Source organism: Dreissena polymorpha, chromosome 3 (genome assembly GCF_020536995.1).
Source record: "Dreissena polymorpha isolate Duluth1 chromosome 3, UMN_Dpol_1.0, whole genome shotgun sequence".
In the NCBI taxonomy this organism is placed as follows: Eukaryota; Metazoa; Mollusca; class Bivalvia; order Myida; family Dreissenidae; genus Dreissena; species Dreissena polymorpha.
Genome location: NC_068357.1, coordinates 127065301 through 127083336, shown reverse-complemented (window position 1 = coordinate 127083336; position 18036 = coordinate 127065301). Strand labels below are relative to the sequence as shown.

Genomic DNA, 18036 nt, shown 5'->3' with positions numbered 1-18036 from the left:
TAATTCCGATCCAACTGTACATATTCAAGGGATATTGCAAGGGACGCTTTGCAGGGCGATTCTAAAATGACATTCGATGGAAATACCTTTATACAGATGGATGATAATTCCTTCTGTCCAATGATCGGGAAAAAAGCCAGAAACAAAAATAGCATTTATCATATCACACATATGATTGGATAGAATATAAATGCTTTCAAGAAAATATTCTTTTAACATTAAATCGCTACAAGCCGCTTTTTACGTTTTAAGAGTTTGATGGCCTTCCAAACGTCAGCCACATAATATGATATGATTGTCCTGATATTAAGTTTGAACGCCGTTAAAAGCATGTCTTCATTCTGCGTATCGAAATATTTTCATCCTTTGTCATTACCCAGTGTCGGTTGAGAATTCATGAAATAATGGTATGAAAGAGAAATGAGAAACTTCGTTTAAATTATGCTATGTAATACACAGAGAGTAATTTTGTTTTATATAATAATGTATTTTAAACATAGCTATCTTTATTAAAAGGTTAGTAATAAACTAATAAACACTGCTCTAAAACATTTTTGATGAAGGTCGTTTTTTCGACAGATGTATAGTCGGCGAATGTGTTGTTTACCTCTAGTTTGCACTTTTGAATATTTAAATACAACTAGGGCACATAAAACACCTTTTCGGTATTCATGCGGAGCAAATCATTATAACGATCGCTTTTTAAAACATACTCAAAGTCTATGTTCATTCTGCTCGTCTATGGAGATCATGTAAATTTAATTTCGATTTACTTAAGTGAACATGTAAGGATGTCATAGGGCGATACTTTATTGAATTAATTTGATAGTTGAACGATATTTTACAATGACAAGAAGTACACAGTGTACTTTTATAAAATTTACCCACCCGAAATTGAGTTATCTAACAAGCATTCACTTATAGAATGTGTTGAAACAACGCTGTATCAATTCTCCTTTACATTTATTGTGTCATTAAATCTCCCAACATTTAAGAATTGTTATATGTGTTGCTATTATTGAAAAATAAACTTTATCTTGTCATGTTGCACAGCACGTTGGTGTCAATCCAACGTTTGGGTTCAACGACAAAGTACTGTCAGTCAGACTTATGTATCAACACCGTACTTTCACTGTATATTTAATGTTTGTTATTACACATCATTAAGTAAAAGTGGCCTGAAGGGATGCATAAACATTCCTTTGTAATCCTTATCATAATCCATATCGCCGTCATCAGATGCAGAACACCACCATCATCATTGTTATCAACAAAAAAATCCGCCCTACACCATGTTCATTATTATCATTAAAAACAACAATGGCCTCTACCATCACTCTCGTCTTTAAGATTGCATCTTCAAAATCACCTTACCGTTCATCATTTCATCTTATAATACTCGATAAATCGCCCCATTGGTGCAAAAAGGTACCACGTGCTTTCTAATCTGAACGTAACATGGTACCTTTTTGCACCCACGGGGCGAAATACATCATTATTATTGAGAGTATTAATCTCATGTTTCACTATATCCATGCAATACATCAACGGACTGTAGTGTTAATCAAAACGCGAGCACACATTGGGTTTGAATACCGAAGTTAGATTTGAAACAAAGTTCGGTACCAAAGTTCCTCCTGATCACGAAATAGCGAAAAACTGGAGTGTCGCCCACTTTAATTTTGTAAGGTTTGACTGTAAATCGGAAAGTGAAGTCTTATCTTAAAAATCATCTTACTAACACAAATACTAAAGACAGTATTTTTTTGTAAAATGAGTTAACAAAGTATATGCTTATAAACAAAAGGACACATCAAAGTTATGTAACAAATATATCACTTTGGGGTTGGAGTCGGGCGAATTTCTTATGGTTGGACCAACACGACAGGTTGTTCGGAAAACAGCAGGGAGCGAAAAAAGTAGTAAATGGCCGAATCCGCGATCATGTGACACAGGTTTTGAATTATTTTCTAAATTTCGAAAAAAATACTTCAAGTTAAATCATTGGACGAACAATTCATTGTTTTCCAATTTTGAATGAAAACGACACAGATTGACGTAGAACTATTTCCTTGATATCTACCATTTTCGTATCGGGTCGTACTGACAACAAGATAATGACGTCAGAGTGTATTTATACAATGATATCCGCAATTATTAGCCGAAAAACGTCGCCAATTTTTTTGCCGCAACGAATTTTTATCGTGATTTTTGTTAAACTTTATTATGATAGAAAGAACTGTATGGTCGAACCAAAATCCAGATGGCAAGCAAAACCTTTAATAATAATAATTATAATAATAATAATAATTATAATAATAACAATTATAATGATAAATAATAATAAATTTTCAATTATCATCATAATCATAATAATAATAATGCAAATAAGATTTTAATAAGATAAAAACTGAACTTACAATATCTGCATTGCTAGTACTGAAACCCAGGTTTGTGGCTCCCTTTTCCTGTAAAATATAAATGACAACAAATAAATATTAATTTAGAATTTTTAACCAGAAAATTACATTGCAAGACAATTGAATTGCATAATAATATAAATATCTCAACATTACAAGTAATAAATATTACATCACACGTAGGCTAGTAACTAACATTTGTATTAGTTTGATTTACTCATTATAATATAGAAATGTTCATGATCAATGGTGTTTGCAAAAAATATATCAGCAACTTGGGATAAAAAACGTACATATTTAACACTCGTTTGACAGGAACTAATTCTTTTCAGCTGGCGATGTATACATTTTTCAAATTCATTATGTATTTATAAAAACACTCTTCCACTCACCTTATAAGGTTGTGATGAGGTTTCATTCCCGGTTAAGGACCCGTTGGAATCCATGACAACCGCCAAATCGTATTCAAAAGCTCAATAGTCCAGAATAACCAGATTTGCAACACAACAACAAGTATGTGCTTATTGCGTAGGTCGTCGTCTGCTTATATACTCGATAGAGATGAATTAATGTCATCACAAGTGAACTTTCGTTTCTCGAGCCATGAGCACACATATAAATGCGGGTAAAATTTCAGGTCGAATGGTGTTCGAAACTTTGGGACGAGAATATTTAATCGGATGAGTACTTCTGTCAGATTTACTACTGTCTTTACTCTCTAAGCGTGTCGTCTGCTGATGGTTTCAGCTGCATGTAGGGCTCAAAGGGACTCCCGACAACAAATCGGAATCGAGGATCGAACAATTACAAGCGGATCCGGGACAAACCTTTTTACCAACGAGAGTCGGGTCGCTTTTTAACGAAAGGGAGGATACAGGGTTTATTTGTAGATAGATTTAATAAATGCTGTCAAATTGTCTTTTAAATGAGTTTAAGCGTTGTTGTCGTTCCAAATTAAGATAAAACACGCACAAAACAGATGAAAATCGGAGTATGGTATTCTAATAATGGTTGAAATATTGTGTACGAATATATGGCGTATTCCTGAAACGATCATCTTGCATATAAAATAAATATCAACTTCTAACTTAAAAAGGCATTTAAAGCGACATTAATAAGTTCTTTCCTGCCGTTCATATTAAAGTTAGAACGTCCTTATCTAAGGTTGAACATAAGAAAATATTATGTGCTTTGTATCGTTGTTGCCAGTAAATATTATTACAAGAATGACCATAGTGCATTGCATTACTAACATTTTTTTTGTAAACATGCGATGTATACTTAAATTAAAGCGATGAAGGCACTGAATGTATTCGCTATTGCATAATCTTAGACGCAATTCATTTTTCAAAATTTATCTTATAGCTTGTTAAAGCGTAAGTTTGAAATGAACACAACCCATTCAAATTTATAAAGAGTGTGTCTTAATGTGTAATGTGTGTACACTGTGTATCATCATATTTACGTTATGTAGATATAACTTAAACAACATAACAACGTGTCTCTTTTTAGACGTTCTGAAAGCATTAAAAATATTATGAAAATGGTTATATGAGAACCAGTTAATATAAAATAAAATTTGCAATCACCATCATATTAAATGAACATTTTTGGAATATCGAATACTTATCACACTAAGAATATCATTTCATGCTGGAAATTCCCTTTTCAATTTTATTTTGACACCATATACAATTCAAAATAAACAATAAGACAATTGATGAAAATAATAAAAAAAAACATCTGCGAGCAGTACTTTTTACTCACGAATTAGGTAGCCATAAAGACAACGCTGTTGACCCGTACTTTGTTGTGTATGCATTAATTGTTACCCTAGTAGTTCACACGGTGTCAACCAATCTCTGACCTTAACATCGGTATAGAACACTCCTGTGCTTGTTCGGCAAAGCTGTTTTACCCAGCTTTTCATCTTAAATGATCTCAACATAACGCCAGCAGGCATGAATTAATACATTCGATTATTTGATAGGCTGAATCGATAGAAATCCCCTGACATGTGGCTGCATCACTGTGTCTGTGCACAGCGTAAAGGATGTAACACTGTTCAATGTACGGAATGCCGGACTACTCTCTGCAGGTTCGAACGACATTGACACAAATTGTGAACCAGTTACAATTACGCGTAAAATCCATCTCGCAGAATTTCAGGGTCTGTACTCGGTCACTAAATCGTCAGGGGAAGACAAAATTGACTATCGATAAACACAGTTTTACTTTCAATATGAGAAAAAAGCACTTCTGAAATAGTATAGTGTCACGTTAAGAGGAAAATCGTTTAATTATCAAACCACAATGTTTCCTGTACTCGGTCAGTACGTCTGGAAATCGTTCCTGACCGCCTGAATAGGCTGTCCTTATTTGCCAGTTTGATTTATTTGCTTTTAAATTCAATGTTATATCGAAATGCATTGTGCTAAATCATACCATTTACAACTCGCAATGTGATTTCAGAAGACCCGCGTCATACGAAAATGGCTCATATGCCATATGCGCCCATCATAGCTATAGCCCACCTAGCCTGCGCATGTCTTGAGCAATCTGGTCAGGAGATACGTAATGGGACCATAACACATTGAGTGATTTTATAGCGGACAGCATTGCCTCTGACCAGACTACGCAAATGCACAGGCTGAGATTGAGTTACTCTGGCCGAAACGCCATTTTCGCATGACGCGGTTATAAAAGTGTGATTTGAATGTTTCGAAAGAAAACTGCGTGTTACTTAATACACGAGTTGCACATGTACTATTGAGACATGAACTTAAATGTTTTTTACTGATAGGATATGTATTATTTTAATAATATGCACTAAGTAACTCTATTGTTTACCAAATTGTAAAAAAATACTCGCGCATCGCGAAATTGCTAAATTCGGTATAATATTGTATATAAACAACAAGAATACCTTTGGCACAGACGTCCTATTGGGGAAGATTGCGGAAAGTCAGGACATTAAAAGCCCGTTAGATTTCAAAAAAATTCGGATTTTTCGGCAAGCTTGTGGTGTCGTTTTAGTCTATTGGCAGTATGCCAATTGACTAAGGAGCTGAAAATCAGAAACACGTCTCGCAGTCAGGTGCGTGTCTTCGTGGTCGGAAAAATTCACGGATGTTGGCAGACGAGATAGATAACGTTTATTATAGTTGTATTTTTCGAGGCATTTTCTGAAAGTTTACTTGACGCAGTGGTAGCGCATTCGCTTGCGGTCTTGGTGAACACGGGTTCGAATCCAGGCAACGTCAAGTATTGTTTGTATTGTTCATTTTGTTCTCTTACTATAACAATAAATACAGACTATTAAACATTAAAGATTTTAAAGCAATCATATTTTATGACATTTGAAAAAGAGCCAAAATCTGTGAACAATTCACTTAAAATGATGGATGGGAACGAGATTTTGATTAAAATATCGTAGTTCCACAACCTGTTTCATAGACGCCATCACTCCAATAAATATCCTCCGGTTACCGCGTATCGAGAGGTCAAGGATACGAGAAGTAAAATTTCTCAATTGATGCAAACAATGCAAAAATAAAATATTTACCTTAAAAGATTTATTAAATTCCCGTTTAAACTTTGTCAAAATTGATAATTTACAGCGTGTTTAACCACGCAAAGCCAATAGTTCCATACACACCCGCAATAACATTCACTACGCGCGTGGTGACCTCGTATCGGGACGTCACACCGGAAAGGGAGAGTACTCGATTGCAAGGCTTTTGACCAACTACACATAAATAAGTGATTCACTGAACATATCAACTTTATATCAACTTAAGCAGTTAACGTTTTTTACAACTTCTATTTACTATTTAACAAGTTTCTGTTTTATCGGTCATTCTTCTTTCGAGCAACATTGGCACATAAAAGTACTCAAGAATTTCATAAACAAAATCGTTCGACATTTTTTCAAATAATTTTCGGCATATATGTAACTTTAACAAGATTTCCTGAAATATAAGTCCAATCGGAGTGTTGTATTCCCACTTAACATGTGTATATCCCCTGAGGCGATATGCTTGCCCAGTTCTTATGCTTCAATTGTTCATGCAACATTTTCTGAAAATCGGGAGAAAGTGAAACTATTTTTTTGATAATAAATTTAATGAATGAAATTGTTTACGCTCGCGCAGTATTCTGTTTCAATTTATGTTGACATTTAATGAAGAGGACCCATAAAATGTATGGAATACAGATACATTTTGTTTATTATAGTTGAAGTAAGATTTTGAAATGCAACTACTGATAAAAAATCGTCGTATTTCTTGCAGAAGACTGGCGAGTGTTGTAAGAACTGTAATAGTGTTAAACTTTGTGACGGCAAATATTTGCCTTGCGATTTGGGGCGGTAAAAGAGGGGTATCAAATTAAAGTATTTTGATATTAGACTGAAAATTATGTTGCATGTTAGTTTAAGTTCTTGGAATAATGTAAATAACGATGAAAAATTGTTGAACGTAGTAAGCTCCAAAACACAGCATGAGTGTTATATTTTAAGTCAGTAACGTGGACAGTAACTAAAACAGCAACAACGACAATACAATAACAACAACAACGAATTGTTCCTTTCTGCTTCAATGAAACTGAAGCGATCGTGGCAGTATACTGAGAAGTAACAAACAAAAACAACAAAGATATAACTTTGACTTAAGCATTCGGATGAAAATGTCGTTCAGTCTCGTTAATAATAATGATGTATTGATCAGGTTAATTACCGCATAGTATAAATACCTACAAGGTGCCTGTAATAGTTAGAGCAATATTTTTTTCATCTTTTTAATAAACAAACAACGGACAGATTTTTATGGAACTTTTTCTCCACATTAAAACAAGAGCATAAATGAACACCCAGCCAATCAGAAATAACATTTACATCCGGCCATTTACTTGCTTTCAAAATACTAGGCTACCTGGATACGGGTTTATGATTTCCCGATTGATATAGGATGTTTTGAAATATTTCATCACTTCTTGTTTAATGTATATGCACTTATTCTTTATATAAATAAAATTATTTTTCTTAAACATTTACTTCAGCAGAAACTTGTATCTTTCCAATAGACTTTCAATGCCGTCAGCGCTTTGATTGTTTACAGCAAGACCAAGTACAGAAACGCCAGTAAGCACGTGCATATTGCTTGTTTCGGCGGGCGATTTTGGAGCCGAACGCACATAAAATTTTTAGGATGTCTGCACGTTGACAAAATGTGAATTTGAGATCATTAGAATCAATGTGCATTATGCGACCAGCCAGCGTTGCTAAAGAAAAGGTTGCGCAGTTAAACAGACTGGTTAGGAGCTACGCTGTTCTCTATAAAGTTACATACGGTTTTGTAGTCGTATTAGCGAAAAGTGCAGCTCCTGACCAGACTGCGTGACTGCATTAAAATAAATATCGAAACACACCAAAAATAATTATTTTATTTTGAGCAAGTTTCATGAAGACTGGACAAATAATGTGACTTCTAGAGATTTCTAATACAATGCAGTTCCAATATATGTATGGGAAACCGCCTGCCCCTTGGTAGTAATTTGGTCATAAAAACCCGAGACCATTTTCAAAATTGGCTTATATTTTGTTGGAGCAAATGTTCTGACCAAGGTTCATGAAAATTTGATTTTCTATATGACATCTAGAGTGTTACCAATCTTTTAACTAAATTTGACCTAGTTTCGCCCTCTCGTGAACCAGTTTTGAATAAAGTTTTTCGACGCATTTGAATCATTTTTGTTTAACCTCGCACGGCAGGGATATCATTAGAAAAAATGTCCTGACCAAGTTTCATGACGATTTGATACAAATTGGCACATTGAGAGTGTTAACTTTCTTTGTACAAATTTGACCTGGTGACCTAGTTTTTTACCTAGTTGAGTCAGTTTCGAACTTGTTTTTAATATAAGTTGGAGAATGATCTGACAAAGTTTCAAGAAGATTGGAAATAAAGTGGCTTGAATAGTGTTAAAAAGGTTACGCTATTGCTATTAAAGAGTTCGTCAACGTTTGCAAACGGTCTGCAAGTTCGCTCTAATAAACGACAAGTTTTGCAGCGAAATTTTTTGCAAACCACGAATGTAGAAAATAGAAAGTGTGCGTCCAAAACTAAAATGGCGCAATGTTGTTGTAGGATTGAATTACTGAAGTACATATATGCAATTTTAAAGTTTAATAAAATAGTTGAACAATGTAGTTATCAAAAATCAGTCCAGTATTTGCTTAAAGCCACACACCTTATTTGGCATAGTAAATTTAAGAATAAATAAGAAACATATTTTATCTATGTCTTTTAGAATATATCTATTGGTTACAATGTATAAAGCCATCTTTTTTGCGCTTTAAAACTTAAAAATAATCGCGTTAGTCGAAATGGACGTATACGTCTAGAAATCCTACTTTCGGTTTTAAAAGCGGTACCGTTTGAAAAATAATAAATTACTTGCAACTAGGCTATAGATTTAATTGTATCTATGCCAATTAGAATATATCTGGTGGTTACAAGGTAGAAATCCGTCCTTTTGCGCTTTAAAACTTAAAAAATAATCGCGTTTGTCGAAATGAATGGACGTATACGTCTAAAAATCCTACTTTCGGTTTTAAAAGCGGTACCGTTTGAAAAATAATAAATTACTTGGTAACAAGGCTATAGATTTCATGACAATTTTGCACACTTTCAAATTGCATCTATATGTATTGATTAACATGTATTTCATTTCAAAGTTAGTGGCAAGGTGTGTGGCTTTAAGTTGTAAAATATTACGTTATTGAATTTTTTTTTCAATCATAAGTGATTTTAATTATTTTGGGGTTAAACGTTCGTGGCAATCTCATCTTAATAGGGATAAAAGGTTACACATTTGCAAGCAGGAAGTCCAATCAGAAGGTGAACATGTTGTTCATTTGATAATAATCACTTATGGTAGGTCGTATGACGCATTATATGCATAAAATACAGTTTAAACGATATGGTTTGCTAGTATAAAAGGTATATATGTAAGCAATAAAGAATAATGCCTTTTTGAAACTACTTTGTTTGAGTGGTGTACAGCTTCACATATTTTGCCCCATGTATTCATGCTCAAAATGACAGCCTCCATATTGGCGAGGAACGGTGTGTTATTTCTAAGGTTAATAGTTTATGTTTAAACACATTGAATTAATTGAATAATTTATTGTCAAATAAGTTGTTTTAGCTTTCCAATCATGCATGTTAATGAATTTAAAAATGGCTTTCTTGCGGTAAACACTGACAATAACATTGCATATTTTACATAAAACAAAACATGAATTCATTTGCGCATGCGTAACCTTACTACGAAACGATTGGTCATTAGCAAACGTTCACTGTTACTGAACGAACCACTCTTTTTAACCTACTAACATACACTATTATGACATAATAACACATTTTATTACAAACGTATTTAATAAACTATTCGTTTTATTTTTTCCGTAAAGAACACTTTCCCGTAAATCAAAGATGACATTTGAATTTGAATAATTTTGTATATGTTCTGTCTACTATATAATTTAATTTTCCAATTGAAGCCCAAATTCATAATTCATAATTGTTTCGTAAATAACGGGATAAGTATTGTTATTTTATGTATGCGATACTTCTGTGGTATATCAGCATGAAGATTACGATTTCTTTTCTTGCCTTCGTTTTTGAATACAACTACTCAAAAAGCAATAAAGATATTAATTTCAGAAGACTGAGAGTCATTTATTTACGTATAATTTTTTTTTTCAAATTACGATGTTTCATGGACAACGACTTGACTTAAATAAGTTGTTGAAATTTGTTACCGTTGGTCACATTATCAAGTGGACATATTTCTATTTCTTCTGTCTTAGCTCATATATGAATGATAAGTAAATGTTTTCAATAGATTTCAAGAAGTGGTTGATTCTCAAAACATTATCAAATATATTTGCATTTGAGCATTAACAATTGCTAGGATAAACATAAGCATTTTATAAGCTTTATTAACAACATAATAAGAAGAAATAAATAAATATGTATAAAACATGTATTAAATACAAAACAACAAAAAAATGCTAAAAAACAATACATCACATAACGAAACCCCATATATCAAATGATAGTACATACAGTTTAATAGTATGATTAAATAATTATACTCAGATTTAAAAAAAAAACCTTTGCATACAAATATCTTACAGATCAACGTATCATTCAAACACATTGAGTGGATAGTTGATATGACCGCCGGTTCGTTAAAGACAGCAATACCACTACAACTTAATAGAATTCACTTATTTGCACAAGAATTAATGCTATAATTTATTCAATATACATTTTTATTTCTAATTTGAAAACTAAATCAACACTTAACAAATAAAATAATGATATGTCGTATGCATTTCGTTAAAATGTCAATGAACTAAAATACAAAATGTATATTATTGCAAATTAAAGAAATAATCAATTTTAATCAATATTTACTTTTTCGAAATATATATTTATGAATCATGTGCATATTAGATTTGCACGATTCAGATGATAATGATTTAATCATTAAAAAAAAGGTAAAATAATACGGATCAATCAAGCCGCCATAAGAAGTTATGATTCAATAGTCTACTTTGTATATGAATAAGAACATAAACGAAACATAAACGTGATTTCATTTCATTTCCTTGCACGCAACGAAAGAAATAGTTGAGAAAGGATGCAAACAAAATGAAATGTAAGTTTATTGAACAGTCAATATTTACAAACTTTTAGTCGAGTTCAAAAAGATCTTTTATCACAACTTTGTTGTCGATTTCCATTCCCCAGTTTGTTCGCCCTTTTCCTTTTTTTCACCATTGTTAGCGCAACATGGTAAACAAGAGACGATCTTTTGTATGAGCCTGTCCATAGGTTTAAGAGACCTGAGTGGCTCGGGTAAAAAGTACCAGTTCCTTAACACCATTGGAAGCGCCATCGGTGCTTTATTTTGCAGAATGTTTATAACGACGACTGCTATCGCTAGAAGGAGAATCGGTCCAACTACTGCTACCATCGCAATCCAGTTGACCACCGAAAGCGCAAACACGGCTGCTGGGAGCAGGAAGAACGCCAGAATGAGGTACGCTACAGCAAACCATCGATATTTTGCTGTCTGATTACCCAGGAACTTTGCCAATTTAATGGGGAAACGGAGTTGAGGGATGGGGTAAAAAAGCAATATGCCAGTGAGGTTGAAAAACAAATGGCACAATGCAATCTGGAATGCAAGTCTGATGTCGCTTGAGCTTTGAGCAAATGCCGCCAAAATTGACGTTGTTGTTGTACCGATGTTCGACCCTAGTGTGAGCGGATACATTCGGTCAAGTTCTATGACGCCGATTCCAACCAATGGCGTAAGCGCGGATGTAAACACGGAACTTGATTGGACGAGAATAGTGAGTCCGGTACCAATCAAAATCGCCAGGTATCCTGTTAAGTAACCCATTACACCGGGAAAGTTTGCATTTACAAACTTCTTGATGATAAGGCTTACTTTTCCTTGCAGAAGTGAGTTCAGGGTCTTGACAATCAGCACGAGGCATGCACAAAGAAGAACTAGTGAGATAACGAGGAGGATGGCTCCAATTTCTCCATCGCTGAGGGTGTTAGCGGCACCTTCGAACAAGTATTTGCCTGGAACCGAGATGGTGATATTGAGATTTACTTAACGCTCTCGGAAAATGATATATATTAACAAGTATTTTTTGTTAAGTATTCACAAGTTTTATACAATAAACTGAACTTTTACAAATAATGCGTAAATCTTCATGCACGTAAGACGCAAATTATATTAAACTAAGAGTTATTTATAAATATATGCTTGTCCACGATCAGTTGATATAATATATATCTTAAGTGCTTTTTACATTTCTCCAGACAGATGGATTCCTTTGCGATGTATGTGCGGTTGTCAGGCGTTGACGTATTGACGTAAGTTACGTCGACGCTTCCCTTCTTGCAGCAATGTTTGATCATGCTTTTGTTCATGGCATCTGCGTCGCCATTGGCGACAGCCTCAATCACGTTACTATCCACCTGAAGAAGGGAGAAAAACATTAACATTTAAGAAAGTCATTCAAACAGTATAAATGTAAACACATCTTTCCTCTAGGTTTTTAAATATCATATGATTGCTGCGGAGCTAATGTTAACAAACATGTATGTAAAACACCTCGCGTATAAAAGAAATTAAGCTTAATTTACATTAATAAAACGTCCGTTTCAAACCACATTCCAAAAGGTCAACACAGAAACTTTCAAATGCTAAGCACTTGAATTTCTGCGCATATATAATACATATTATTCGACAACAATCTATGACAAAATATTTTTTTACACTTAGTTCGAAGACACTTATGATCAATATTACTTACTTGAATTATCTGTTTCGTGAAGGGATTAGTCAGCACTTTTAGGAACTCTCTGTCCGCGCCCTTGTTAGTCGTCAATGTCATGGAATCGAGAATATATTCAGTCAAGTGGAATAGGTAGCCTGGAATAAATGAGGCCATTTAAGGGATCATGCAATTTAAAGGGGGCACACAAGTTTTTTTTAATCAGAATTTGACAATCATAATACTGGCATGTAACAACGGACACAACTAGCTATATGTAAAAAGTAACTGTTTGTGCATTCTAAGAAAAAAATAATGTAATTATACGGGGTCTATTTGTTTTGCTCTTTCTATTTTGACTTCATCACTGTGTGAATTGTACATATCAATAAGTTATTTATCAATCATGATAACCCCATTGCTTAGAGCGATGTCAACTGTCGTTTTTTCGTATGACGGCAAAGGAAAGAGTTCGCTACCCAAACGGAGTTGTACATATTTTATCTGAATTTAAACTTTTTTGTTTCTTTAAATCATTTTATTCACGTTGTATAAGATTGAATGCCATCTACTTAATAAATATATTTAAGTCAAGTGCATTTGATTATAACAATATTTATATTGAAATTTTCCCCGTTATATAATCACCTTACATTTTTGTGTATTCGGATTGTTTTCCTGGATATCAAAATAACTATAGCATAAAAGTGTATTCTGCTTGACAAACACATTCAACGGCAGAAAAAGGAGACACATTTTAAATACAATAAATGTCTTTTTCCCATCTTTTCACGTTATAATACACTCTGAAGATGTTTCCTTTTTGCAATCGCGCAGAACAATGAAACTATTTTTTAATTTAAAACTGAACAAAAACGTTTTAAAAATAAAAAGGCCATCTTATTCTTTAACAACTAATTAAACGTGTTTTATCATGTATTTTCTTTCGCTTTTGTCTGTTTTTGGATGGACGGGTGGGGTTGGGTGAGGGGTAAATTCGACTTACCCGAAAATGCTTCTACGGGTAGTAAAACCAAAACTGTGATCCAGTTGAACATATCGTGGACAGTGGCGCCCGCGAATGCGCGCCGGAATTCTCCTTTGTTTGAGATTTGGCCAATGGAGACGAGCGTGTTTGTAACGGAAGTTCCTATGTTTGCACCCATGATAATAGGGATAGCGTTACGGATTGGAACAACTAGAGAAAAACATAATGTATGTGATAAGATATATTAACCTTATTAAGTTTTGGTTCATTGCTTTTAAAAACTTAGTTAATATTTAATGGCTATTTACTATATTAAATTGATACAAAATTAAAAAAAACACACTATTTTAACAGCAAAAGTAATGTTATTATTAGTTTAATATCAACGCTATATAATTAGCGCATTGAAACCGTGATTATCATTTATTAACACGTTTTATGAATACTGAATCCGCGGGTTAAATACGTAAGGTTATAATTGACAGTGCATATTGATTTCATTGATTATAAAAAATATCGACAATTAATTCATCGACCTACTTTTTGAGGCCACCATGCTGACGACGATGGACGTTGAGGTTGACGATGATTGGAGGATAACCGTTGCTAGGATACCAATCATAAGGCCCGCCACGGGGTTTGACAGAACATCGCTTTGTTTGAAAATATCTCCGGCAGCTTTGCCTATGATTAACATAACATTAAAATATTGTTTAGAAGATGTGACTTTGCATTTACCCGAGATTTTCGTAAAATTGTACATGCTTTATTTACTGTTGAACTGTTATGTGGAAAAGTTGCGAATTGTTATCCGAAAAGAATCCCATCTGGACATTTCAATACGTCTAGAATTGTATACTACAACGGACATTTTTCTAGGTTTTGCTTCTAAACTAACCAGTGTCCTGACGTTTTATGATAGGACATCTGTTGTAATATTTTCATTTTGCGCCAGCATGCGGATGAGACGCGTCCACTAACATTTACAAAAATCACCTTACTGTGTATTGCTTTAACGAAAAAAGATTTTCGTAAACTCACTCTTAGCATCATTAAAACAATTTGTAAATGCTCATTCACCGTGTTTGTTGAGTTATTGTGTTATATTGTGTAGCGCAAGAATTTACATTATGTTTCAAATCACGAATAAAAACAATTTAGCATTTACGTATTGTCTATGCATGAACAAGCAAAAATGCATTGCTCTGATATTCAGCTGTACTGCAAAAATAAACTTGCACCTATACTGGTTTCCTACCTCCGATGAGTTTGAACGCGTTGCCAAGGAAATCCAGAGAGCAGATGAAAAGGTAGAGAAGGCCGACGAGGACGACAAGCTTGCCGAAGTAGTCCCACGTGACCCGCTTGAACTTTCCGCACGAAGAGAGTTCTAAAATTAGATGTTACATCAAAACGCTGACAGCACAGAAATACGTAGATTACAGTATATATATTTCTATGCTGGCATAAGTCTGGACACATAGTGTTTGTTAACCTGCTAACCCGGGATATTGAGAGTTGGTAAATTTTCCGTCGTGATGTGACTAAACTACTGTTGAGAAAGGCGAAAAATCAATTAAAAACAAAAAACATGACCTAAGTTACCAGGACTGTTCGAAATAATCCAGATTATTCCTGCACACGTTTTCTTTATAAAATGACAACCTATTTTATCCAGAATGCTGTAACGCTATGTTGGCAGAAGGATAAATACATGTTTGTTTATGGTGAATCGCTTGATTACACGTGTGTGTCCCCATAGTACAAAGAGCAATCATGGCCTATATGGAAGGTGAATTAATTGGACTTCTGCATGAGTGCTCTGCTGCTGTTACATTATATGATTTCACCTGGACAGCAACAAACCATACGTGCAGGGCATATAGACCAAATTCTCAAAAGTCTAGCATTAGTTATCTGGTTTTTGATATTATGGTTTCGATGCTTAAACATGGGAAACAGTTATCGTAAACAAAGACAAAGATGTCCAAAATACGAATGATCATTTGAGTCGTGTTCTGAGAAAACTGGGCATAATGCATGTGCGTAAAGTGCCGTCCCAGATTAGCAGGACGACACTTTCCGCTTTTATGGTATTTTTAGTTTAAAGGAAGTTCCTCCTTACCAAAAATCAAGTTTAGGCGGAAAGTGTCGTCCCTGATTACACAGGCTAATCTGGGATGACGCTTTACCCACATGCATTAAGTCCAGTTTTCTCAGAACGCGTCTCATTTAAAGACAAAATTAAGCAGTCATGCGCATAAGCCAACTCATATGCTGTTCGATATTTTACCCTATTATATATATTTTTGGATCTTTGGAGTGGCACATTAATTTCGCTTATTTTTTAATAAGTCAGGGACGACTATAATTTCTACACAACTGTAAAATGATCGATAATAAGTTTGATAGCTGCACAAATTGCATATGCAATATATCGATTTTGTAAAAAGTAATCTATCATTGTATCGAGCCCTTTAAAATTAATCGCTCGCTTAAAATGTCAGATTACAAACTTATTTTTGGTATCTTAATCCGTTTATGTTTTATATAATTCTGATCCAAGCGCGACGTGAATTATAACATCATTTTCTGAATCCTTTTTATAGAAACTTTTGCCGTCAATTTACTAATTTCAATAAAAACCACTTTTCCGTGTCAATGGCAATGCTTAAAAAAATACAATTCTGTATTAAAAACAAGAATATTTACTTGTTATATGTCATTTGCGAAGAGTTCTGTCAGCTTAGTTAGAATAAAGAATATTTAAGATAAAATAGCAACATAACACCATTTTAGAGCAAGTTCTATGCACTCCACTGACCGTTCCAGGGTGTGACCTCGATGTAGACTTCAGAGATTTTCCAAGGGTCTGGTTCCGTTTTCTCCATTTCAATCTCCACCTTTTCCTCCTTTTGTTTTTCAACGTTCACCTCCAGTGCTTTTTCTGCCATAGCCTGTGCAATAGCGACAAATGAAATGTTAAGAGAAACAAGTTTGACGGCTTTGGGATAGTTGGAAATAATCATACAATAATAAACAAGAGATTGCCAAGCAATATGGTCCCCTACCGGTGAAACTCCACCAGTGTCGGTATTTTTTTTATTTGTTGCCATAGCAACCAGATTTCTTAACAAAATAAATTGACTTGCATAATCTTCATATTGTCATCTGCCCATGTTTCAAGTATCATGAATTTTTTTTTATAAAACTTTCAAAGTTAACGCAGGATCCAGAAAGTGTGACGGACTGACAGGCAGACTGACAAACAGAGCGCAAACCATAAGTCCCCTCCGGTTACATGCCCTTACTTTCTCATCGTCGCTGAAAATTAGACGCGCAATACGCACATTATTTATTGGTTAACCCATTTATGTGATAAATACTCAGTCGACACTGAGTCACGAAAAAAGTATGTTTTTTAATACGCACAACATTATTTAACCGGCGTTCATTAGGACACTTAAATTGCAAAATAGATGATCTGACATGTGTTTACCTGAAGATTATTTTACATCCTATAAGAAATATTCGAAATGTAGAAATAAATATACTAGACATCCCTAATTTTTTAAATAAATTGATCCACTTTAGAAGGATGGGAGAGTCCACTAGGCATAAATGGGTTAATCTCTTAACAGCCGAAGCGTATAACGATGAAACTCGATTCCCCTTACATAGTTATGTAAATGCGGCATGCACTTTTACATGTTTTTCAATAGGATGTAAAATTGTTTGCAATTTAAGTGTCCTAATGAACGCCGGTTAAATAATGGTGTGCGTATTAAAAACATACTTTTTCGTGACTCAGTGTCGACTGAGTATTTATCACATGCCATACCCTGTTTCCCATGTAATATAACCATTACAATTTTTTTACAAATGTGTAATACAACATTTTTATGCGTTTTCATTGGCTTAGTTTTCGTTTATTGACCAATCGCATTAAAGGGATCTTTTCACGCTTTGGTAAATTGACAAAATTGAAAAAAGTTGTTTCAGATTCGCAAATTTTCGTTTTAGTTATGTTATTTGTGAGGAAACAGTAATACTAAACATTTACCATGCTCTAATATAGCCATTATATGCATCTTTTGACGATTTTAAAACCTAAAAATAATAAAGCGTTGCAACGCGAAACGATTGAATAATTTGGAGAGTTCTGTTTTTGTCGTTAAATTTTGTGAAACTACGAAGATTTTTTATATAAGGTATAAAATACGTCAACTATGTGTACTCGGCGGAATAGCTCAGTAGGC

General features: G+C 34.1%; 1 protein-coding gene across 2 annotated transcripts in view; it reads right to left on the bottom strand.

Moving 5' to 3' along the window:
- The window catches only part of LOC127871361 (sodium-dependent phosphate transport protein 2B-like), a 32369-nt gene that overhangs the window by 12282 nt on the left and 2051 nt on the right, over positions 1-18036 (bottom strand). Inside the window, exons 3-9 of one of the 2 annotated variants that reach the window (XM_052414175.1) lie at positions 16602-16734; positions 15036-15167; positions 14318-14461; positions 13796-13987; positions 12829-12947; positions 12322-12490; positions 9844-12088 (exon numbers count right to left, since the gene is read on the bottom strand). In XM_052414175.1, coding sequence (XP_052270135.1) covers positions 11211-12088; positions 12322-12490; positions 12829-12947; positions 13796-13987; positions 14318-14461; positions 15036-15167; positions 16602-16734 — 1767 coding nt within the window. In that variant the 3' untranslated portion in view covers positions 9844-11210. Of the gene's footprint in view, positions 1-9843; positions 12089-12321; positions 12491-12828; positions 12948-13795; positions 13988-14317; positions 14462-15035; positions 15168-16601; positions 16735-18036 lie in introns of those variants that run through there. The other variant, XM_052414176.1, reaches the window with a different exon arrangement.